General features: G+C 46.7%; 1 protein-coding gene across 1 annotated transcript in view; it reads right to left on the reverse strand.

Annotated features, from left to right (window-relative positions):
* The window catches only part of ITGA9 (integrin subunit alpha 9), a 315,170-nt gene that overhangs the window by 104,352 nt on the left and 185,098 nt on the right, over positions 1–25,720 (reverse strand). The window contains exon 18 of the mRNA XM_032459242.1: positions 14,563–14,713. Coding sequence (XP_032315133.1) covers positions 14,563–14,713 — 151 coding nt within the window. The remainder of the gene's footprint in view (positions 1–14,562; positions 14,714–25,720) is intronic.

Below are 25,720 nucleotides of genomic sequence, written 5' to 3' on the forward strand. Positions count from 1 at the left end.
GGAGGAATTTCTAAGCCAACATCCAAGTCAGAAACTATGCATAAAGGTAAGAGATGGATGAACTGACTATACAAGTATTAAAGACTTCTGTTGGGCAAACTGTGACAAATAAAGTTAAAAGACAAAGGTCAAATTGGGGACAGATCCTGTAGGCAAATGGTTATCACTATTTCTGGTTCAACATTCATAAAACACTCTGCATGTCCCTTCACATGATATATATTCAAACATGTAAGTAAGAACATAAAAAATAGAAGAAAAAATTTGGGACAAACAGGCCAATAATTCTTCGTGGTCACTGCTGGGCTGTGGGGTCCCAGCAGATCTTTCTAAGCAGAACTGACATCCCTCCCAGGATTGGGAAGTAATACAACCTCCTCTTATTCCAACAGCAGGAGCCTTTGCGAAGTGATTCTCTGTGGGGCACTCCCTCAGGGGCAGAGCCAACATCCCATCATGTTTGGACCCCTGGGCCCCTCATCACACAACACAGGTACTCAGAGGATGTCTATGGAATCATCACTTCTCCGTCTGGAGGAGGGCCGGCTGCATTTGGAGAGGCTGAGTTTGCGTGAGAGGATGCCTGGCCAGGAGGCACCCTGAGATGACACAAGTACCAGCTGTGACTTACAGAAAGCGGCATCCTTAGAAGGAGTGCTAGGAACGCCCCTCCTGAAGTTCACTGTGCGAGGAGGTCTCCAGAATCCCCTCCCCCCAAATACAGCCCCACCTCTCCTACCAAGACTCCAGATACCAGTCACCCAGTGTTATTCCTTCTGGTAAAGCTTTAGAGAGTTGCATTTTACCTGCTGAGGTGAGTCAGTGCAAACAGGACAGAGCTCTCCATTCAAAGGCTGTGGGCTCTGCAAGGTCCTCCTTTAACTCTCCCAGAGAAGATATATATACATATATACATACATGTATGTGTGTGTATATATATATATCCCATTCCCCTGCCTTTCCCTCCCAAAACTACTTGCGTTTGACTTCTTGCCTTGGGGTTTCCTTCTGGGAAAATCTAACCAAGACATGGATGTCACTTTGGGTTCTTTTAAAGAATGGATAGCACAGATGCTTTTCAAGCCCGTGGGACTGTAGTTCACATCCCCTGCCCTACCACTGGCCTGCAAACCTGGGGCCACTAGAAACACACATGGACAGAGGACTGCTCTGCTCAGAAAGAGCTGCTGGCTTCCAACGAAGAGGGTGTGCAGAAAAGCCTGCAAGCATGGCCTTGATCCATCGCCTGTCACTAAAAGGCACAGACACAGAGCTGCCCCCTCGGTGATAAGTTACAGCACCAAGCTCTATCACCAGGTGGGGGTAGCATTTCTCCATGTCTCTAACGCTTGATGGTTTCCCCTTCCAGGAAGATAAGAAATTAGCAAATCTCTCCAAACCACTAGTTGTTTAAAAAGAGCATTTAATACTTACAAACTGTTAGTGCAATCTAAGACCTAAAGATAACTGACATAGTAATCATAAAGTACATAGAAAGATAGAAATGTCTTTCATCTATCCATATCCATGCATTTGTTCAGTCAACAATATTGAGATGAGACTGTATCTCAGGCACTTCAGGTGTTAGGGGTGAATCAGTGACTAAAAAGCCACTCAAGACAATTAGCAACAAATATTATGTCCAAGGATAAGTTCAATAAAGAAAATTAGGGTAAAGGGAAGAGATGGGGGTGTGTGGAATAGTAGGGAATTTCTAATCAGGTGGGATCTGAGCAAAAACAAGAAGGAATTGAGGGAGTGGGCCATGTGCATGTCTGTGGGAGGAGCCAGTGCAAAGGCCCTGAGGCAGGAACAAGGTTGGTATGTTGCAAAGAACAGCAAGGAGGCCCTGGTGGCTACAGTGGAGAGGACAAGAAGGAGAATGGTAGATGTGTTCACAGAGGCAGCAGTTGAGTCAGGTCTTATAGAGCCTTGTGGTTACTGGAAGAATGAAGCTTTACAATGAGATGGGAAACCACTGGAGGGAGGTGAACAAAGGAGACTAACATGGCAAGGGTTACCAGTTAGGAAGGAAGCCACTGCAGTCAATAAAAGGTAAAGACGATGGAGACTTGGGCCAGGATGGAAGCAGAGACTATGCTGAAAAGTTGTTGCCCCACGGACCAACTCTGGATGTCCAGCCACCAGGCCATGATGCAACAGCTGTGGGATGTGAGAGAAACAGGGAGCCAGGAAGATATGGAGTTGATGCTTCCTGCAAATGGAACCCATGCTGGGGGATTAGGATCCCATTTTGGACATCCTTCTCTACACCATTAGAAACGTTCTTCTGCATGATGGCTAGATGGGTCTACAAATGAAGTAGTTAACTATACCAATAATTGCTGATGGGGTCCAGAAAAAAAAAAAAAAGAGGACCGAGAAAGTACCACTAGACTCAACTTGGTGGAGGTTAGACTTGTCTGTCCACTTCCTGTTAGTAACACGGCTAGACTCAAGCAGAGTCCACTCTCTGGCCCAGGGAACCTTTTCGCTTTTTTTCGTTGTGGACACATTCTCTTTCTCTCGATCTCAGATGCACAGCAGCTGTGCTCAGTGACACTCTCACCTCTAGGAAGGGACAGCTTCCCACACCCTCCCACTCCCCAATAGTGTCCTGAGACCTTCCTCTAAGGCCCTCGGGATCCCTCCCTGGGTTTGAATTTCCATTTTCTCCAGCATATGTTCCAGTTACCTTCCTTTCCTTTGCAGAGGAGCTCACCTCATCACTTCCTGCGTGGTGAGCCCCTACCTGCCTGCCGTTTTAAACTCTAACGCTAGGGAGAAGCAGCACCACCTCCAGCCACGGAGGCAGGGACCGATTTCCCTAGTCAGCCAGCCAGAGTCTCGGCAAAGCATCTGAGAGATTTCCTGGCTGGTGAGATAAGGAAAGCAGGGCCAAGAGGTGACGTTAGCGCCAATCCAGCCACTTACTGGCTTTCTGACCTCAGTCTCGTTAACCTTTGCAAGTCTTGAACACAGAGTGATTGCATTCCCTTAACTGTGGGAGGCTCTGCTCCCTCGTCTGCACATTGGGAATAAGACACCCATCACACAGGGCTGTGGTGAGGATTCAGTAAGGTAAAGCCTGCGGCACGGTGCTTAAAGGGTGGCCCATAAACGCCCACTCCTTCCCTCCCAGGCACGTCGGCCCAGAGGGCGTCATACCCTAAGCACCACCAGGCCCCGGGCTCCAAGTGCATGTAGGGTCCTCAGCAATGTCTTGGTAAGTTACCAAGTTAGATGGCCCGAAGTCAGGAGCTGTGACCTCCCTCACATTCTGCTGTGCAGGCAGATACCCCAGGGTCTTGTTAGAATGCAGGCGCTGATGCGGCAGATCTGGGTGGTCAGGTCTGAGGCTCTGCACGTCTAACAGTCTCCCAGGTGAGGCTGTGCTGCTGGTTCATGACCATATTTTGAGTAGCAAGGCTATAAATGACACCTGTAAACTTCCAAATAACATAAAAAGACTAGAAAAGGGAGAGTAAATGCATCATAGATAAACGTAATTGTGCTGTGGCTGCCATATTAACAGAAATACCATGTTTAGACCTGGGGCAATAATAATTATAGGCTGCGCTCACTGGGTAGCAGTGCAGGCCTGGGCTTTACACATTAAGAAGGAAGACGCCAGACTAGACACAGCACAGGAGCAGATAAACAGAACAGTGGAGAAGGGGCTGGAAATGTATACATCAAACAGTCAGAAGGACCGGGGTTCTGAACCTTGGCCTTTCTTGCACAGACTGGCTTGGATATAGAGCTGTAGCCCCTCTGGTGGCAGCCCCAAATCCAATATAGTGACATTGTCAACCTTGGAATGGCCTCATCTTGGGAAAATAAGAAATGCAGGTACCTAAGTGCCCATCAACAGATGACATGGATAAAGAAGATGTGGTATGTGTATGTGTATGTGTGTGTGTATATATATACACATATATATATACACACACACATACATATAATAGAATATTACTCAGCCATAAAAAATAATGAAGTCTTGCCTTCTGCAGGAATATGGATGGACCTGGAGGGCATTATGCTAAGTGAAGTAAGTCAGACAGAGAAAGATAAATACTGTATGATATACTTACACGTGGAATCTAAAAAATACAACAAACTCGTAAGTAAAACAAAGAAACAGACTCACAGATGCAGAAAACAAACTAGTGGCTACCAGTGTGTATGGTGGGGAGAGGGGCAATACAGGGGTGAGAGAGTGGGAGGTACAAACTATCAGATATAAGACAGGTTACAAGGATGTGTTGTACAACACTGGGAATATAGCCAATATTTTGTAATAACTGTAAATGGAAAGTAACTTTTAAAATTGTATTAAAATTAAAAAAAAAAACAGGTATCACTGAAGAGAGATGAGGTGTACAGATAGAGATCCTGTGCTTTATCAGGTCTGACATCTACTGAAGGAGTAGACTCCTTGGGCACGACCTGGGGCACACCACCTGCTGGTGCTCACCAGGTGCTCTGCTGCACCTGACTACGGCCAAACCAGATCTCCCCAACAGGTATTCTCGAGGGTGACTTTAAAAATATCCCAAATGCCATAACGCAGAGCCTGGAAGAACTTCAGCAGAAGGAAAATTAGATAGTAATTGGGCTGGTCATTTGCCTGTTTGTCTGTGACTCATTCTCTGTCCTTCCTTTTTTCTGCTTTGTATCTCAGAGACCCGTACTTGGTATTGACACACCAAAATAAAATCTGTCTAAGACTCTAACGGTGTACAGTTTTAGACTTTTATTGCTCCTTTGCTCAGGGACCAGATTCAGTTTATTCTTTGAGATTCAATCTTTTTTCAAAATGTTTTTAGAAATAAAAAAGGAGTTTAGAAAAGACTCAGTCCAATATTAGAAAAAAGTCCTAAATCAAAATATCATAGGTCTAAAAGAAAACCTATTCGGTTGGAGTATGACACTTATTCTTGTCTGGAAAGACTTGTGTAAGTTGCTCATTTGTTTTTGGCTTACCCAAACTGAGCTATGATAGATCTGAAGAATGACATATTCAGAAAGCCAACACAACATGATAGGATCAAATTATTTCTTTTACCCTTATATTTCAGGGGGTAAAATCAGATGCCCTTTAGAAGAACTACGGTAGCATATTGAGTTGTCCCAGGTGCCTGCTGTGGCTGAGGTGATGCTGATTGGTTGGCTGAGGCTGATGCCTCCCAACGCCATTCTTCCCTTCGTCTTTGTAAATAGAATTTGGCTGTGTTTGGGGTGGCAGGGTGCCCAGCTAGGAAAATTCATAGCCCAGTCTCCCTTGTGGCTGAGGTAGCCACATGACATGGTTGTGGCCAATGAGATGTACAAGGAAAATGCTAAATAGAGCTTCAGGAAAGCTCTTTCAAAGGGGGCAGACCTGTTATCTTTCTTCTTCTTACTGCCTGGACTGCAGCGGCAATGTTGGAAGTAGAAACCAAGAAGCAAGATGTATAAAGAAAGGCTGAGAGGAAAGACAAAAGGAACTGGGCTTTGGATGGCATCATATAGTTACCGGTCCTGCAATGTCCACCTCTAGACTTATTATTGCAAAAGAAAAACTAAAATCTCATTAGGATAAGCTACTGAAAGTTTTCCTTTCTGGTACATGCAGCCAAACACATTCCTAACTGATTTTTAAAATTAGCTGCTTCATCTACTTGCTTAGGAGAACAGGCTGGCTAGTTAAACTCAGGAGGCTGGGTAAGAACGATGCTGGGGCCAACAGGGAGAAAGGGAGCTACTTGTAAGTCTGGCCTCAAAGGGATGAAATGCCAGCTCTGGCAAGCTGGGCTGTATTAGACCACAGCTATGCATTCACGCTCTCTCTTAAATTCCAAGGGCTTTCATATTTGTCGATTCCCTGATTCAGATGCTGGTGGAAACATCCTATGTGCAACTGACACTGACCACATCACACAAACACCTCAAGAGCTCGAAGACTTTATCCATATGCTTGTAACATACCCTCCAGAACCCAAAGCACACCAGCTGAAGGTCATCCTACTGTAGCATCACTTCCAGTGTTCCACTCAGATCCATGGATCCCCTCAAGGTGCCCACCTTCTGGCTTCCGTTTGCATTTGCTTCCATAAAGCAAATCTGCTTGGAGCCAGTGCCCGTGGGACTTCTTCGAGGCCTGCCCTCTAGCTGCTGCCCGCTCTGTCCACACCACTCCCTCAGAAGGCAGAAAGTGCCAAGGACTTCATTTCCTCCTGTAAGTGGCTTTAACCAATGACCAGTGCTTGCAGAAGAACAAAAGCCCAACTTCCTGGTCTGGAGATGGAGCAGTGCTGAGACGTGACCCACACTTTGGAGCTCAGTGGGACTCTGCCTGAGACTGCACCCCTTCCTGATCTGTGTCCTCTACTCCCTATGCCTCTCCCCAGGGAGCTCATCCCTCCCAAACCACTTGCCGTGAACCTGCACCTCAGGATCTGCTTCAAGGAAAACTCAGCCTAAAACACCTACATTCTTCTTGATTTTTTTTAAAGTTTTCTTTTGTTGGACTTAGCAAATGATTTTCATGGCTTTCTTTTTAAGAGGTTTTTTTTTATAAAAAAGATTTAAAATCCAAGACTCCCCCTTTCCTTTTAAAAGAGGAAATGATTAAACGGCTGTTTTGCAGTTCATTAGAAAAAAAATACGGAGGTTTACCACATGTTTTCTAAACTCTCCCCGCCCCATAGATCTGCCCAAGTCCTGCAGCTCTGGAAAACGTCCTTCGTAACGTAAAAGATCCCTGTCGTAGCTACAGCTCTGTTGACATTTCTAAACCAAAACCTAGCCTTCCTTCCAAATGCAGTGAATACACAAATGCAGCTTTTCATATATATGAAAGCTGAGACCCACCGTGGAACTTGGAGGCCGTGTGTGATATGAAATCAGTGTCTGGGTTTCTCCAGCACTGCCTTGCTGCCGGCCGCCACAGAAAGGGCCCAGCCTTCCTCCCAGGCACCGCTTCACTCGGTGTTAGGATGGCTCTGATGGCCGGGCCGGAAGAGTGAGGAGCTGCAACCTGGCATCTGGTACCTGCTCCCCACCACCCCTGCTCGTCCACTCCAGGGGAAGGGCAGGGGCTCTAGGGAAGGTGGGATTTATCTCTGACAAGCAAGGGATGAGAGAAAGAGCTCGCTCTGTGTTAGAACCTCAAATGGGCTTGGATCCAGGTGAGGTTTTTCTGCCTGGCATTAAGCAGGAAGTTCAAGGTAAAGCACCAGGGGGCTTGGGGCACTGGATTAAAAACAGGAAAGGAGCGAAAAAGACTTACTATTTTCTGAATATCAATATCCACCCTCTGGGCTCTTACCAGGGCAAGCAGCAAGTTCATTCATCATCTTAATGGCCCAGCCAAGATGACTATAAACATCTAAGGGTTGCATTTGACTCGAGGCTACTATTAACTTGATGAGAGACACCGGAGAAAGCAGAACACAATGAAAGTCAGTTCCTGCCAGAAATGAGGGCGGTGGCAGAACGCAGGAAGGCTCTTTGAAATCTGTTTACTCGCTGAAGGATGAGGTGCACGCACTTCCACCTGCAAACCTTTCCAATGCGCGATGCTGGAGACTTCCCAGCTCCGCTTAACACATCTCATTTTGTCTGTGTGTACGGATGCAGCTTCCATGTGGAAACTTCTGTCTGAGAACAGGCCAGGGCCCTCCCGCAAATATAAAGGTATGCAAACATGGAAGGGTGTAATCTTTCCTGTTCGACCCAGGTTAGAAACTGGATCAGTCTTATCGCCTAGTGCCATCTTGAGTGGTTTGCCTTGAAAATGAGAAGGGGTTGCCCTTTGTGCAGGTAAAGGTAGGTATGAGCTGGAAGAATCACTTTACAAGAAAAACAAACCTATGAGCCCTCTATTGCTTCTTGTCACGAAGAATAAGCCACTAAAAGCCACGGAAGTGGCGCTGGTGATTTCCTACCCCCAGAGCTCAGTTTAATTCAGAACCCAGAGCGCTCACTCCCCAGGAAGAGCACAACCGGGCTTTCCTTCTGTCTGCCTCCTATGTCTTCACACCTCCCACATTAGGTCCTGTCATGAAGGAAATTAAAAGACAGGGCCCATCCCACCATCGCAGTCCCTCCAGGAGACTGGGAGGTGAGGCAACAGCTCATGGGTTGAATCCAGTGACTTACAACCAACGGGCGACGAGCAGTAATGACATGTCTTATAAACGGGAAGCGCTCTGAACGTGATCACCGTGGAGGTTCTTTGTCCTCCCACTGGATTTATGATCACATGTCCTGCCTCCTCACTTGCCTCCCTCCTCCAGCAGGTCCAAGATGGAACTCACTTTGGACGTCCCTACACTGTTCACTCCTTGGCTTTTCTCCCAGGATGTCCCAGCCTCCATCCTTGCTTCTGTTTCCTCCATCCAGACCCTCAGTCTAGCCCCTTCATTCACTGCCTATGTGATAAAAACCCAACTTCTCCACCAGGCTTCAGAGGACATCACACTTCTGCAGACCTTTGGGCTGGTCCCCTCCCTGCCCGGGCTTCACAACCCATTGTTTGTGCAGCCCATCATTCTCCACATTCTTTAAGTCTGATATTATTTATTGCATGTACCACATATTTGAACAATGATACAGCTTGGACTTTTAAAAGTCAACATTCCCAAACCAAAAATTCCAATATTTCAGCAAATAGTAAGAAAATCAACAAGCATTAAAAGCAAACAGAGCCACGAAAGCTAACAAAAACATTTACTGAGCTGACCTTTACTAAGTTTTACATTACTTCTCATGTAATTTTATTTTTTAAAGAAAAGCAATTCATTAAATATAAAAATATGTTGGGTTTAACCCTATCTCTAGTTTTTGACATGATGAAGTCACATACACAGTCCTTTGTTAAGACCACAGGTCTTGATTCTCAGTTTAAAAGGAAGAGTCAACACTCTCTGATTCACAAGCTACATATTATGTTCTTGCCTTTTTTCCTCCTGTCACTTAGCGTTTAATCTTGGTCTGAGGTGGGTGATCAAAATATATCCCTTATGCGGGAGAGGGTATAGCTCAAGTGGTAGAGCACATGCTTAGCATGCACAAGGTCCTGGGTTCAATCCCCAGCACCTCCTCTAAAAAAAGAAAAAAATAAACCTACTTACCTACCCACCAAAAAATTGAAGTAAATGAATGGACTATAAAGCATGTGCTGTGAGAGGTACCATGACAGGCACCCATCACGTACAAGGAGCTTGGCGTAGGCCTTATTTAATCCTCAGCACATCTCATTCTATAAGAAAGAGACCGAAGCGCAGACAGAAGGTGACTCTGCACCCAAGGCCACACTGGTGGTGAGAAACAGCTGGAGGTTGACCTCCCCTTCCAATGGGATCCAGAGCCTCACTTCCCCTCTGCTCCACCTTGGCGGTGGGTTATTTACTTCTCTTCTAAGAACTTCTAAGACTAAGAAACTCTAAAACACTCCAGCTTAAGCTGCTTCTTGCAATCACTGCAGAGTACAAATATTCCAGCTCGCAGATCGTTTACAAAACATCATTAGCTGTAAAAATTCCTTGGACACTACATTTGGGTTGACACTCTCTAGTCCCCTCCTTCCCTCCACACACACTTGTCCTCAAAGTCCCCAAATCCCAGTCTCTTGGCTGACTTATCTACCACCCAGTGGTGGACGTGAAAGGCCGCAGAGAGACTCGTTTTGCCAAAACCCTAGATCCACGTGACAAACAGGCAGACAAGGGGACTAGAACGTATGGAGAACAGCTAAGCTGCAGGTCACAGTTGGTGGCCGAAGGGCTGGATGCAGTAAATAGACATGTTTTGTTTGGCCCATACAACGCTCAGAGAACATTTTAATTAACTGCCAAAGTCATGAGATTTCACTGAAAAATGTGGATTTCTGGCTTTGGCTGAAAAATAGGAAGTCTGGCAAACTGGCCCTCCCTCCCACCCGGCAACCAGTGACCACTGCTGGGCAGTGGCTGCCTTCTGTGAATGAGGCTGGAATCCTCCATTTTTCCATAGTCTCCACCACTCCCTACTGTCCCATGCCTGGCACTCTTCTCCCATTTGCAACACCTGTCTTGCCCCGTTCCTATAGACTGTGAGGTGTGCACCATTAGAACCCCAGCAAAGTACTCTGAGGCCAGCTCACAACTTCGAGAAGCCTAGAAAGTGAGGTGCTCAGGATTGAGGGGCTTCCAACCTGGTGGGCATTTCCAACAGATGCTGGTGAGCCCTGCTCAGAGGGTCTCAGCTTTCAGGGTGCTCCAGCCCATCTCCAGCTGCCAATGTCTGCATCTCTGTGCCTGAGGACATTGTTCCAGAACCGTGTAGGCTCCACTGGCCACGCACATTGTGACAGAAGTACGGGGGAATGAATCCCCAGAGAAGGTCTCAATCATCGACTCCTTGGGAAGGGGTGTGAATCCCCAGCTCCCTCAGCCGAGGCTTGCATCCTGCACCATTCCCCGGAGCTGCCCTGAGGGATTAAGCCCCATCACCCATGGTGGTAGCTGGTGTCAAAGAACTCTTATTTGTTAGCTGCCTCTACCTGCCTGTGTCACTCCGCCTCCTTATCAGTGTTTCCTGCACTTCCCAAACAAACGAACTGCCCTCAATTCCTGGCTTCAAGGTCAGCGTCTGGGAGACCCAACCAAGACACCAGGCTGTGGAGAGGAGACTGGGTCACAAGCTGCCCTTGTTCTTTCTCCTCTCCCAGCGGGGCCTCCTCTAAATCTGTAGGTCAGCTGGGAGCTCGCTTGCTCCTGGTTTGAAGCTTACACTGTCCACGTCCGTGTCTGCTTCTATGCGTGCATGACAGTCAGTACCATGAAGGTGCGCTCATGCAGCCAGCCCCTTCCTTGAGTTTCTCTCTCCGCCCACCCCATCGCACCATCACGTGAAGCATTTATGAGCTCAGGAGTCCTAACCGACAAGATACTTCAGCACAGAGCAGCAGGCATCAGCATCCCTAAACTGTCCTGAGCTCACCCCGCCACATGAATGGTACAGGTCCTCTGTCCCACATGGGCAGCCTCTTTCCATCCCACTCGGTCTCTCTTGTCCCTCCTCCTGTGCTCTCCTCTGCCAGCTCACCCTTGCTGCAAGCCCAGCTCTCAATTTCACCTCCCAAATTAACTGGCCCTCCCCACCCCACCACCCTAGTTCTGCAGTGTTGGCACCAATTCTTCAGGGGCCCGTTCCTCTACCCTAAGCACTTCTCCAGGGATTCTGTCCAACCCAAAACTAGCTGTTGCAGCAATGACTTGCTTCACCTTGTCATCTCTGTGCTTCAGAGCAACTTCTCAGCACCTCTGCAGAGCAGCTGGCGCCTTGGACTTTCATTGCTGGCTGAGATGCCCTTCATCCTATTAGTCTGTGAGCTCCCTGGCAGCCAGGACTGCTGCTGACCCATCTTTGTGTCTCCTAGCAGCTGGTACTTAGCAGGTACTTCATCACTGTTGTCCAAACAAATCCATTCCTGTTCCACAGACACAAGAAGGACCAAACCCCTTTGTGCCAAGTGGCACCAAGGCAAGAAAATAAAACGCGACTTGACTTTGACTCCAGTGTCACATGGCTGTACAGCTCCAGAGGGTACCGTTCACATCACACTGCGTGGGACTGTGCTCTGGGCTATCGCTCACACAGAACCCAGTGTGAACGTGGCCCTGAAGTTGTGTGATGCAGTGCTATTCCAAACTACATCTTCTCCATTCTTTCTTATTCTCTCTCCCCACCCTTAAGAGATCCCTCTCACTGCTGCACGGGAGACCGTTATAAACTGCGCTACACCTGGACAGCACACGCCGGCCAGCCTAGCGGCCGGCAGCCACCAACAAATTACATCCTATTATACAGTGTTTTCAAGGTAGCTTTATGTAGGTGAGAGAACAGTTAGCAGATGGTCATGCATGTGAATCCCACACTTTTACAAGCAACTTTCCCTTAAAGGAAGGAACCAGGACGAGTCTATGAAAGAAGCCTCACATGAGACAGAAAAACTCATCTCAGGCGATATTTTCTGTTCAATCTCAGAAATTAGCATACCACTAACAGCACAATGGCAGACAAGGCCGGAGACCTTGGAGGCAGGGGCTGGGCTCTGGGGTTGCGCTGTGACTTTGACCAGGAGGCAGAGCCACCCATCCAGCCATCTGTCCGTCCACTCACATCACGTGTGCAGCCAGGTGAGGGCCCCGCCTGGGTGACACCCGGGCTGAGACGTGAGGCCGGAGCAGTTCATTAAACAAAATGAGGGGGTGGGTGTTCTGGATGCAGGCAGCTTCAGGAGTAAATTATAAGTGGATTTAAATGTGTGTTGAGGGGCATGGTGAACAAGCCTGGGGAGGAGGGGAGGCAGGAAGGACCGGGCTCTCAGAACAGCAGCCAATGACATATCTGTGTCTTTCGCAGGTGCACTGGCTGACAGGAGTCCCCACCTCCGGAATGCCCGGGAGGCTACTCACCACCGCCCCCCAGTGGTCAGTGATGATACAGGGGTGGGAACACAGCTCCCCGGCCACTTCACGGGCAGACAATTTTGCTGAGCAATTTATGCTCTAGGGCCTTCCCCACCTCTTTCTGCCCCACAAATCAGACCAAGGCCAGATTTTACGACAGCACACCCTTACTCAGCCCTTTCTGCCCCATCCTGCTTCCCTCACTTCTCTTCTGAGAGCATTCCGCCAATAAATCAGATGCAACACATGCAGTAAGGAGGGAATGGAAAATGCAGGTAAAACCCCTGGTGTATAGTAGGTGGTCAATAAATGATACTTGCCACTTCCCAAATAATTATAGGATTAAGCAAATAATCATTTGCTCATACTAAGCTCTGTAAAAGATGCTCATCACAGTATCATTTAAAAGAGAATAAAACTGGACTTGAAATATACAATAATTGGAATTAATAGGTAACCCACATACATCCTATGATAAGACTATTATGCAATCTGCCAGCTAAAAAGAAAAAAAACATGGTGAAGGGGAGTAAAGTAAGATGCAGGTGGCTATTTAGTTTATACAATACTACTACCAACTCCTACGTCCCGAAAGAGTGGAGCCAGCTCTGAATTTTCCAGCAAACAGAGACAACGAAGCTTAGTCGGTTACACGGAAGACTGTGTCCACAGGTACAAACAAGGCAAAATGCTGGGGGAAAGCACAGCTATTCCTAATTCTGAGACAGAGAAATGTATCCCTGAGTGAGGGGAACCTGCTCACTGTGATGACTCAGTCACCAGCCACATCCTCTCAGTTACCACAGAGGAGGTACCACAGGTCTGGTCCCTGCATAATCCCCTCTTCCCCTACCCCGTCCACCCTCCTAGCCGCCTCTCCCCCACCCCTAGGAAGATGGTGTCATGGCACCATGACATCATGGCATGGAAATTCTGTAAGGGAGATTCTGTGCATCGCCAGGTAACAGAAGCCTATAGATACCTGGTTCCCTCTGCACTGGGCTTAACCCGGGGATGATAGTTTGGGTGTAGAAGGTGGCTGGAAAGCACGCCATTCAGTGCTTCTGTGGTCTCCCTCATCCTGGAGCTCCAAAAACGATGGAGCAGCAGAGCATCTGAGATGACCTCTTGGGGGAGTTCCTGGAGAGCCATTCCAGATGGCGCTACATGCTTCAGCTGCCCCCAAGCCGTGCAGGGTTGGCACAGCCCTGTCCAAACTATGGAGCCTGGCCGGACCTGTGCCTGGACAGAAGGCTGCCCTTGGTGCTCACCTGCAGGTTAGGAAAGGTTTCTCGTGGAAAGTGACTTTGGCTCCATTTTAATATGGGCCTCAGGCACTGCAGTTCAATGCTGTGAACACTTACAAAAGCTGCAAAAGTTCCCATCGGAACAGCTGCCGACAGTCAGACAACCCCCGGGGGGGGAGGGAGATCTGTCTGAGTTCACTTGTTCCTCCTGCTGCCCACACACCAGGCCTGTGACTCTTTCTTCCCCAACATGGTTCACTGGGTGGATTACGGGGCAGGCGGGCATCCCTGCTCCTTTTCCTTTCTTGAGTCATGCAACTTAAATGTCAATCATTCAAATAAATTCATTCACTCTTTAAAAAAAGAAAAAAACTCACTCAATTCATGGAAATAATTTGATTTCCTCAATTCATTAAAATATTTCAGGAATAAATCAATATGCCAAAGCACAGGCTGATGGCCACGACCCTCTCAATGGAAAACATCAAATGCACCGTTGGTGATAACTACTCGTGATAAGGAGGTATCTGTTCTCATTCCTTGTTTTTCACACCCACTGACCTAGAGGGGGAATTCTCTAGAACATGCATGTGCTAGAGATGGCGATGGGATCATATCAGAGAAGGGGTCAGACATAAAACTGCAGAGAGGGTTTCACAAGAGAGAAGGGATGGAGACGGTGTGAGATATGGATGCTGCTCTGACGCTCCCTGCGTATTTATGGCTTCTTTTTGGGCTGGACCAACATGCTTTCTGAGTCCAATTGTAATCATTCCAAAGACTCTTCCACATATAGGACTTGTCTTGGTAGGATCACTGCCTATGCCAAGCTCCAAGGAAAGTCAGCACATGCCATCGATGTGGGCCCCCCTTACCTTCTGCCACATGTTGATGAAGAAGAGCTCCCGGGAAACGTTGAAGGACACGTTAGCATCATAGGCGTCGTCCCCGAGGTTGGCGATGGAGATGTTTAGGGAGATGTTCTTCACGGCCCCCAAAGCTAGGTATGGGGTTTTCTCATCAACGCTGCAATGGAAAATGAACAGCAATGAATGGCCTAAAGCTTTCACTAATACAACATGAGCTGTCAGTGGGGAGCTAAGAGCAGGGGCAGAAACTCAACAGGGGCTGGAACTACAAGTACCAGGAACCTCACAAACCGGCCATGCGTCCTGGGGCAAGCAGTCAGTTCCCAGGGGCCTCCGCTTTGTCTTCTAAGCACAGGGGTTCTGAGGACTCACTAGGATGTTCTGTGGTCCATGTGAAATCCATACATCCGACTTGGAAAATTATAAGACATTCAATGACCTATACATGGAATTCAGGCCTACAGTAATTCATTCAGATGTTTCTGAGCACCTGCTCCATGTGCCAATGAGAGTAGTGAACAAAACAGAGGTCTTGCCTTCCCATAGCCTCAGGGAGCCCCAAAGCGCATACACAAAGAGGCAGATGTACCAGTCAGAGTGCGACAAGAGCAAAGGGGGAATCTTACAAAGGGTGAGAAGGACAGAGAGCAGCAGACTCGGGGGGAGAGTGGGGTGCAATTTTAAATTGGCTGGTCAGGGTAGCTTCACTGGTGAGGCGACCTCTCAGTAGAAACCGGAAGGAAGAAAGAACAAGATACACAGATATCTGGGGACCAGCAAAGCAAAAGTTGTGCCTGCTGTGTTCAAGGACGACAAGGCGGCCAGCATGGCTGGGGAGGAGTGAGGGAGGGGAGCGTGGGAGGAACTGCTGGGAGAGAGGGGAGGGACTGGGACGGGCAGACCACCGGGCACTGCGGGCCATCACGGGGACCTCAGTTTGACTCTGAGCCCGGGGCTCCTGCAGGGCTCTGAGCAGGGGAGTGGTGTGACCTGACTTCCATGTTTAAAGGCTCACGCTGGCTGTGACATGAACAGTCTGGAGTGAGTGGCTGACGGGGGAGCAGGGAACCTGGTTGGGAGGTTCTTGTACTAATTCAGGTGTAAGAAGATGGCAGTTCAGACCACGTGGTAGAAGGTGAGGCAGTGAGAAGGGGTCATAGTCTCAATGTGTTTCGAAGGCTGTGGCCAACAGGTTTTGCTCATGGATTGGATGAGGGGTGGGGTGTTAGGGAAAGAGAGTCAAGGATGGCTGCAAGGATTTTAAATTCAATAACTGGAAGGGAAGAGTTGTCACTTACTGAGATGGGAAAGACCACAGGTATAGAAGGTCCAGCAGAGAAAACCCAAATGTCTACTGGATGTTTAAGAAAAGATGCAAAGACAGTTGGATGCAAGAGTCTGCAGTTGAAGACGTGTCATAGGTGGAGATACGTATTTAGGGTGGACTAGAAATGATCACTAGAGAATGCATGTAAATAGAGAAGGGGGTCTCACACTTAGAGGAGTTGAAGACGAGGAGGAATCAACAAAGGAGACTGAAAAAGAGCGGTTAAGGAGACAGGAGGAAAACCAAGACAGATGGTATCCAACCAGCCACATGCTTCAAGACAGCAGTCATCAGTTTTGTGAAACCTGGCAAAGTAACGTGAAGAATTAGAACTGGCCACTGGAACGAGCCACCTGGAGGTCACTGGTGATCTTGACAGGCATTGCTCTAGTGCAGGGATGGGGAAGAAAGCTTGACTGGGGTTGGTTTAAGAGAGGCAGGAGGAGAAAAAAGGGAAACAGTGAGCACAGCCAACTATCTGGAGGAATTTTTCTATAAAGGAAAGAAGAGAAATAGGATGACAGCTGGTGGAGGAAGGGGCCCAAGGGAACTGTTTTTTCTTTTTAGGTGGGAATCGTCACAGCATATTTCATGATCATGGGAAGGATCTACTACACAGGAGACGATTAATGAAGACGTGACAGAGCACAAGTGCTGGATGGCCTGGTGAACAAAGGGAGGGGCTGGCCTCACCTGGTATGAAGTGAGAAAGTGGAGTGATCCATCGTGTAGATGGGTAGTGGGAACAGATGAAAGTTCCCCTATGATTGCTTCCATTTTGCAGGGGAATAGAAGCAGCATCAAAACTGGGAAGGGAGAGGAAGAGGAGGGAATGTTTGAGAGGGGAGGAAATGGAGGGAAATGGCAACCTGGGAGAGTGGGGGAGTGAAGGGGCCACCAATGGGATGATGATGGAGATAAGGATGATGGTGGTGAGGATGATGGTGGTGATTTTGGTGGAGATGAGGATGATGGAGATGAGGATGATGGTGGTGAGGATGATGGTGGTGAGGAAGATGATGGTGAGTTTGGTGGAGATGAGGATGATGGAGATGAGGATGATGGTGGTGAGGATGATGGTGGTGGGTTTGGTGGAGATGAGGATGATGGTGGTGAGTTTGGTGGAGATGAGGATGATGGAGATGAGGATGATGGTGGTGAGGATGATGGTGGTGAGGATGATGGTGGTGGGTTTGGTGGAGATGAGGATGATGGTGGTGAGGAAGATGCTGATGATGAAGATGCACAGGGGACTAATGATTATTATGTGATTATTATGTGATGTGAGCTTTGGCCAAAATAAATTCACACTGATGGCCAATCTCTGACTGGCCAAACAGTTAAGGGGAGATGTGATCAAGCATATGAGGGTTTGACTAATAAACAGTTATCATTTGAGGGACCACTCAGCATCCTGACACCTTCCAGTTTGGGGGGGCAGTCTCAAGATAGGTAGGAAGGGCACATTAACAGAACGGGGGCAGACACGCCCACTCCCCGCCTCCCTGTCACTGAAGTGTGGGCACCTGACACGTGCAGTCATGTGATATAAGGTGGTCAAGAGGCCTCAGAATAGGGAGCAGATGCTGCCAACAGGGGCCATGAATTTTGAGGGCTGCCCAAGGACACCAGGGCCCCCTGAGATCATTTGAGGCAGACCCAGAGGAGTTGAGAACCCAGGGGTGGCATCCAGGGCTGAGCCTTGCCTCCTCTTCCTGCTGATGCTCTGAACCAGCCCATATCTTTCCAATAAATTCCTTTTCTGCTTACATTAACAAGCACATGTTTATTGTTGCTTGCAACCATGAACACAGCTAACACAGCACGAAAGAGAAGAGAACTCTCCAAAATCTCGGTAGGCTATCATACTTTGAAATACGGATTTTTGTGGGGGAGGAATCATCATTACCCATCTGTCAAGAGAGGACCCCACTCTCCTGCATGCCTGGCATGTCAACAAGAATAACATGTGCGAGGGGCCATCCGATGGCCTTGCTTTTGGAAGCAAGAGCTCTCAGGATCCAAACAAGATGTGAGAAATTAACTCGGAGAGAAGTTTCAGATTCCTGAATGGCCTCCAATAAATTAAGACCCTGACCTCAAGCTCTTGTGGCAATTATTTATTATTCTTGGCCATTTTCATTTTTAACAATTGATGGGTTATTTCTGTCCTCCTGTTTGCTTTTGTAAGATTAAAGGAGTAATCCTCAGGCCTTGAGGAGTTATGAGAGAGCGTTAACCTCGCTTCATCTCGAGAAGGAATTGCATAAGCACCCACAAGTAGCCCAGGCACCTCGGAGAGTATCCATAGTTTCCAGATGGAATATTAAGCAGAGAGACAAGATAGAGAAGCATAAGACCAGGGCGCGGAGGGGTGCCTCCTCGTTCCAGTTTTGTCGTTCACGTGCTCAGCCTCCTTTCCTCGTGAATTAAATGGCCAGAGATCAGGCCAGGAATGTCTAACCTTCCACCAGCCCCTAAAGCTCGGGCCTCTGTCACTTAATCACACAGCAAGGTCATTCCCAGGGTTTCAGGGTCAGGCAATGTAAACATGGCTCTTTGATGATTAAGGAAAGCCAGGCACCTTCCAGGGCCCAAAGCAAACTCGGACGTTTTAACGAACCCTCGATGCTGTTTTCACTCTTTCTCCACTTCTAAAATTTACATACAAAACAGAACATCTCTGCTTCCAAAGCTATTTTTAGAAATGAAATGAAATGTATTTTTCCTGGTGCTGGTACTTTCAAACATGTTATCCTGAAACCTACAAGCGCATGAAAGGTTCTTGATGTCGGTCCCATTTTTAAAGATGAAAAAGTCGAGATGCAGAAGAGATAAGGCGGTCAAGTTGCTGTGCTGGGCAGAGAACTCAGTGCCTCCTGTGCCTTCACAGCCATCCCTCTCCACTGTAGCCTGTATCCTCCAGCTCCTTGCCTGTCACACCCCCAGGAGGCCTCTTCTGGTCTCCCTTCTGGGTGAAATCAATCAATCCCCCTATTATGAGCTTTTCCAGTCCCAGAGCTCCATCAGTCCCTTCCTGGCGTTTCCCAAGGCCGTGATGACACATTTATTTGTGTGGCTAATTGATTAAGGAAGTTTCTCCCCCTATGAGGATCTAAGCACCAGGGGCAGAGACCCCTGTCTGGTTTTGCCCATCACTGAACCTCCAGGGATAGAAGAGTGCCTGGCACACAGTCAGTGTTCAACAAACTCTCACTGAATGAATGAATGGCATGCATGACATCCCCAATACAGAGCATCAGTTCAGCCTTCACATTTACAGGCCAAGGTCACCCAGCGGCCATGGAGGGGCTGAGCCGGAGCTGGTGCCCAGCTTCCCCTGGCATGAAGGCTGTGTGAGCTACATAAACTCCACCTCAGTCGGGAAGGGCTTTGGCAAGAAATGCCTTTTAGTGACATCTGAAAAGAACAGGAGTCCACAAAAACCAGCTTCTCAGACCCAGGATTTTTGTGCCAAACATTCCACAGGTGCTCACTGATCCACTGAAGAACAATTTTTTCTAATTTTCAAGGTATTTCCTTCCCTGAGAAATTTCCCCATTGATTCTAATTTGCTGGTGCAGTCTTTTAAGTGGATCGTATTTCCATGTCCACCAATGACCCTGGTGCACTTTTACGTGAAAAGCGTTATTTGTCGTCAACCTAAGATACCAACCACACAGTTTCTATGAAGCTTAACTTACAGCGCACATACAGCCTGCTGGAAACGTCTTGCTCATTTACTATCAAAAATGACAAAACAAATGTAACTGTCCTGAGACATCTTATAGCAGCTGTTAGTGAACACGCTGCATTTATACTTAAGTTCAGCACCCATTCATTCAGTCCTCCAAGTGTCAGATGCTGCTGCTGGCATGTCGGTAGCTGCGTGGCGCCTCCACGTCACAGCAGAACCTGCGCTCTGACCTCGCGCATTACCGGACGTGAAGAGCGCATACCATTCAAAGTTCCCTCTTGAGTAAACGCATTATATTTCCGTATCAAATCATCATATGCTGAACCACTAAAGGCCACTAAAGCAAACTCTTCCCTCTCTATCATGGAAGACAGTTTTATGTAGGTCTTTTTATTTTTTGTGATGATGCTAAGGAAAGAAAACAAAGAAGCTGAATGCTGTTTAATAATTTTCTACTAGATCATTGTAGACCTTCCTTTAGTCTTAAAGATATAAACCCTGGCCTTATTTACATAATTCATGGTTATAATCTGTCTTTCATAAAATATAATACTTTTATTTTTCTTTTGCTGCTAGTTTAAATTTTGCCTGAGTAAAGGAGGCACAGGCAGTTCATTACGTGTATTCCGGTCAACTGTATTTGAGTTTACAAAACTCCCTGTTACTATGACTGACCTTGTATTTGTGGACACATTTGCTACCATGTGATTTTCCTCATATCCTTTTGGATGTCTTCATCTTGCTATTTCTCTCATTATAAACGTTACGACTACGCCACGGGCAGGACTTTTACTTCCTTTGGGCTTTTTCTCTCCTGCTTACAGGAAGGTGTCTTCTTCAGCATGCGAGCTATTTACTTTGTGGGGGAAAGGGAAATTCTTAATCCCAAACGATTCTCTTATAAACTATTTATAAACTTTACTTCTTCTTTAGTATTTGACATAATTAAAAAAATGTTTATTTTGAATCAATCTTTTCCTTACAAAACTTGAGGTTTTCTGTCCATCTATACAAGCCCCAAGAATCAGCATAAAAGGAAAATAAAAAAAAATCCACAACTATGTTTGATGATGACAACTAGGATAATAATACAGGGCAGCCAAACCCACCCATTCCACCCTCCATTCTTCCATCATCCCCCCTCTCCCTTCTTCCCTCATCATTTATCCATCCAACACTTTGTAAAGCTACCTTCTCAACCTGGGTACCAGAGACACAGGTCTCAGCCCTCAAGCTGTTCACAGTCTAGTGGAGGAAACAAACATGTAAGACATTAAGTGGACGTCAATATGTGCTAAGTGCTGACCCTCAGGGATAAAGGAATCCTTCTGAGATCCCTTACGCTACGGGAGCACAAAGAAGGGAATCTGCAGGGACAGTGCGGGGAGGGAAGGGCCATGGGGGATCTTAGGCAAGGTATTATCAAGGAAGTGAACCATGAATCCTACAGCTGATGGAATGATAGCCCCATGAACAAAAACGTTGCTCGGATTGATTGTACACACGCACACACACCCTGGTTTTTCCATTCATGGAATTCACATTAAAAAAGACATTGTGAAGCAGATCACATTCTCCCACTGGAGAAATGTCAAAATTGGCAGCAGCATTCCTGAATAAGGATTCAGCCTCCAACAAATCACAGATATCCTCAACAATGTACCATAAGAGCCATGACACGAACTGCAGCCGCAGCAATTTAAAATCATAAATGATGCTGCCTTGTCTTAGAAAGGGCAGACATCGTAAAATCAGAAATGGAATTTGACAGCTGGACGGGGGCTCATCTGAGTCACCACTTCGCAGTTATAGGCCAGATTTAACCACTTCCCTGCGGCCACGCAGCAGACGGTGGCAGAGCCAGGCAGCCAGGCGGCCCTCCTAATTCCTGGTCCGGTGGTCTTCTCCCTGTTCCCACTGTTCCCAGAGCCCATAAAAACCCAACTAAACAGTATAAAATGGACATAAAACTTATTTGTGTATAATAAGATAAGAAATGAACTTGTGGCTGTGTTCTTAGCCTTTTTAGAATATTGAGAGATGTCATCTCTTTACAAAAGGTACTGGGAGTGCTTATTTTTCCTGTTGACAATTTTCCTTGAAACTGGTGGAGGCATTCAGGATGATTCCAGGTGCCTCCAGCAGCTCTGCTGGGTAGTCTCCTTGGCACTTTACTGACAATTATCAGAGCTTTTCAACAATTGGTGCTTAAAATTACCAACATGAAAAGAAACCACATCAAACCACAGCAGCTCATCTGATGTCTTCCTATGAGGGTCTGAGCACAAAGTACCAAATAAACTATCATGTGAAGGAGATACACCATGACGCTGGTCAGACAAGTCATACCGAAGGAACAGGTGCAGAATAAGATGTAAGAGGAATCCAGGGGAAAGAAATCACTGTAGACTGAAGTCATCATAAGAAGTTCTCTGAGAGATGTAGACAATGAGCCACATCTTAAAGAAGGAGGAGCATACGGGGCGGGGTGGGGGGTGGAATAGGAAAAGCACTGCAGGCAGGGGGAAAAAAAAAACAATGGATAAAGGGATGGAAGTGACTCAGAAGTAATATGGAAAGAGGCCAGAAAAAGGCATCCTTAGCGGTAAGATGAGTGGGAGGCCGTTAGAGTAAGTAGAATGTGTCCAGATTCCCAAGGACCTTGAATGTCAGAGTTTGGGGTTGATTTTGGAGGCCAGTAAACTTAAGTGTTACCTGGAGTCACCAATGCCAGGTGTGTTGCCAGTAATTTGTTAATAAACAATAAGGCACCAAAGTGAAGGTATTGTAAGACGCAGTAGGCTCTGAGTGGTCCTGCTCTCGTCCCCTGGAGGTCTTATGACCACGGCCTCCAAGGCTGCAATTCCATCTGCCAGCATCCCCATCTTCCACTGGAAAACCTCTTCCTGCAGATCAGCAAAGTGCCTGAGAAATAAGCCCCTGACATTCCCTGTCGGAGCCCTCAACCAAGGACTGATGAGAACTGGTGTACAGTTACCCCCGCTCCCTCATGTACAGTGAGACAACTCTGAAGTGCATGTTCTAGACCTGTGCTATCACCTATGACAGCCACGGGTCACATGTGGCTTTTGAGCAGGTCTGAATGAAGTGTAAAATACACACCAGATTTCTAAGACTTACTGCAATAATAAAAAAAAAAAAGATGCAAAAATCTCAATCATTGTTTTAGTATTAATTGTATGTTTAAATGGTGTTTGATATATTAAATTTGTTACACCACTTTCACTTAAATTTTTCGATGTGGCTACCAGAAAATTCAAAATTGCATATGTGGCTTGTATTGTATTTCTATTGGTCAGAACTGTTCTAGACTCACAGCAAATTCTATGTATTTTACCTGTAACAAGTAATATGGCTGATTTGTGATTAATCTTCAATCATGCATATTTACTCATTTTCCTTGAGAAGGAGAGGTTTAGGGAAAATCAAGTAGATTTGGGTGAAAATAAAACTGAGTATTTAAAGAAATAAAATTGCTAATATTTAGCTCCTAAAACTCACTTGCTTATAAAATGCTGCAATGAATATTGTGAAATGCCAAAAAGAAAAAAGAAAAGGTGTCCCACGTGTGTATTTTCCTCCCCTGAAAGTAACTTTGAGTTTTACCAAAATCTGATGCCGGAAATGGTACATTGTGCAGGTGAACCTCACAGGTTCTCTGCGATGTGGTGGGGAAAGGAAGGAAGCCCTGCAGATCTAGTCCAGAGAGAATGTCTTGAGCTGTCCCAGGGCTGACCACCAGTGGGTTGCAAGGGGGGTGCTCTTCTGGTTGTCTATGTCTGACAACTGCTCTTAAAGGGAGGTACGACTGCTCTGCAGGTTGTCAACTCTTTTTAATACTGTCCTTGCCCTAAAATCAGTGCCCTTTAAGAAAAACACAGGATACTACCCTTGCTAATTCTTAGGGCTATGTATTTCTGAGCTTCCCTGGTACAATTCACTTCGGGGAGAGTGACTAGGGACCAATTTGAGAACATACAGATGGCAGCAAGCACAAATTTCTGAGACCATCTTTGCAGGGCGTACACTCTGTAAGGGACTGCCCCCAGCTTCCCAACCCAGGAAGGCAGCTGCCGAGATCTACAAGTCACGACAGCGCTCACAGCACTCTATCCTAGAATGTCATTAGGGTGTTTACTCTTCAGCCTCTGTTCACCTCTGCAGGCTGAGAGTTCTCACAGTCAAGCCTACTGCTGCATCTGACAGTTGTTACAAAGCTCCCAGGATTGTCACAGAAGCATTTGCATTCAAAGAGCTGGATGGCAGACCTCTCCCCTGTGACACAGGCAACTCCTCTTTATAGCAAATTAGTGATCTGTACCGAACGAAGTAAATCCCCACTCTCAAAACCCCAACATTTCTATGTCTCCAAAGAATAAAGCTACCAACATCAGCCTTTAGAGATGGGGAATGTCCTCAACAAATTCTGTACCCACAGAGTATTATGAAGACCAAGCCATGTCCTGAGGTGTAAATGATTAAAATGTCACCTGATACAGGTGGGGTAATACACTCATTTTTATAAGATCACAGTTTAGAGACTCATGGGCTTTTACAGCTGGAAAGGACTTTAGAGTGATTACAGACCAACCTCCTCCCTATATTGCAGACAAGGACATTGAATACTAAATAAGGTAACTGGCTTATGAACTTACTAGGTAGCAAGTTTAGGTACCTGTTTACTTAGTGGCAGAGCCAGGATTCAAACCCACTGTATCAGAGTCCAGCTAGGAAAACAGAGTCCGTGCCAGGTGGTTCACTAGAAGGGACCGAAATGGGGAACTAGGTGAACCTAGAAGCGCTAAAAGACCAAACAAGGGCAGATGAGGAAAACCAGAAATTGGAAGCATCAATCCACCGCAGAGCTGGAGGGACTGAGGGAAGAGCTTGTGATCGGAGCTGGGACTGCCAAGAAGGGGGTGAAGCCACGGATGGGAAGCAGCCGTTGCCAGAGATGCTGTTTGAAGTGCCTGGGGTTGGGGAGAAACACCTTGACTTCTCCCTCCTTCCAACTTCTCACCAGTGCTCTCACTGGCCAAACTTAACAGGAAGTCTGTTGGCAAAGGAGCCTGGGGAATGTAGTTTTCCAGAGTCAGGCCCCCGTAAGCAGAGCAAAGAAAGGCGAGGAACAGATGGATGCACTGTTTTTGGGTTCTTAGTGCCTCACTCTCAGCTTGTAATACGTTGGGGAACTTATCCTGCCCCCACTTCTCATGTGATGGAACCCTGGATAAGGAAACCTTGAGTCCCAGAAAGGGACTATTAAGGAATCAGTCCAGTATATGAAACGTTCCAGTATAAGCTCCAAAATGCCTCTTTCCGACAGGGATGGGAATTGCTTCTGTCTTGCTGGCTCATTTTAGTTAGTTTACTTTGTCAGTTACTTAGTTTAGTTAGTTTTATCACCTATTACTTTGGATTCCTGTAGATCTCACTGAAACATCAAAGTATACAGAATCCAAATTATCAATTTTCACTGCTGTGAAAAATTACTAAATTTTCCTGATTTTGAAGGTTCTAGCTATTGTGGCAAACACTTAAGGATTTATTTTATTAACCAAGAATACCCAAAAAGCTATCACTTTTTTTTTTTTTTGGTAAAAATTGTTTTTTTGTTGTTGATGTTAAAAAAAAATCACCAAGAAAAATTTAAGAAAAGATACAGTACCTACAAGGTATAATTTTGAATACATTTAAGAAATCAAACCTAATCTTGTCTTATATTTTAATATACTCTAGAATGATGGGAACTGTTATTTCTGCCCAACTACTGGTCTTGCCCAGTGGTTATCCTGCAGCCGGCCCCACAGAAACCCTAGCCTCAGGCAATATCCTGTGGTTTACAGCCTCATCCCAGAACCACATGCTCTGATCCATTTGGTGGTCCACGCTGACCTGCTCAGAAGCCTCTCACTTCACATCCAGCAACATGTTTCGCTTTGTTCAAAACTCAGTGCCACATCGGGACCCACCTGTCTTTCAGGTGTGCCCAGCCCACATACCTCTGTCACCACTCAGCTTCTCCTCCTGACTCTGGTTTCCCTGGATACACAGCCCAGTGGTCTGGCTGGGCATCAGCTGAATCCCCGGGTCGATGGCACTTACACGGCTCATCCCAG

The sequence above is a fragment of the Camelus ferus genome, chromosome 17 (assembly GCF_009834535.1).
Source record: "Camelus ferus isolate YT-003-E chromosome 17, BCGSAC_Cfer_1.0, whole genome shotgun sequence".
Lineage (NCBI taxonomy): Eukaryota > Metazoa > Chordata > Mammalia > Artiodactyla > Camelidae > Camelus > Camelus ferus.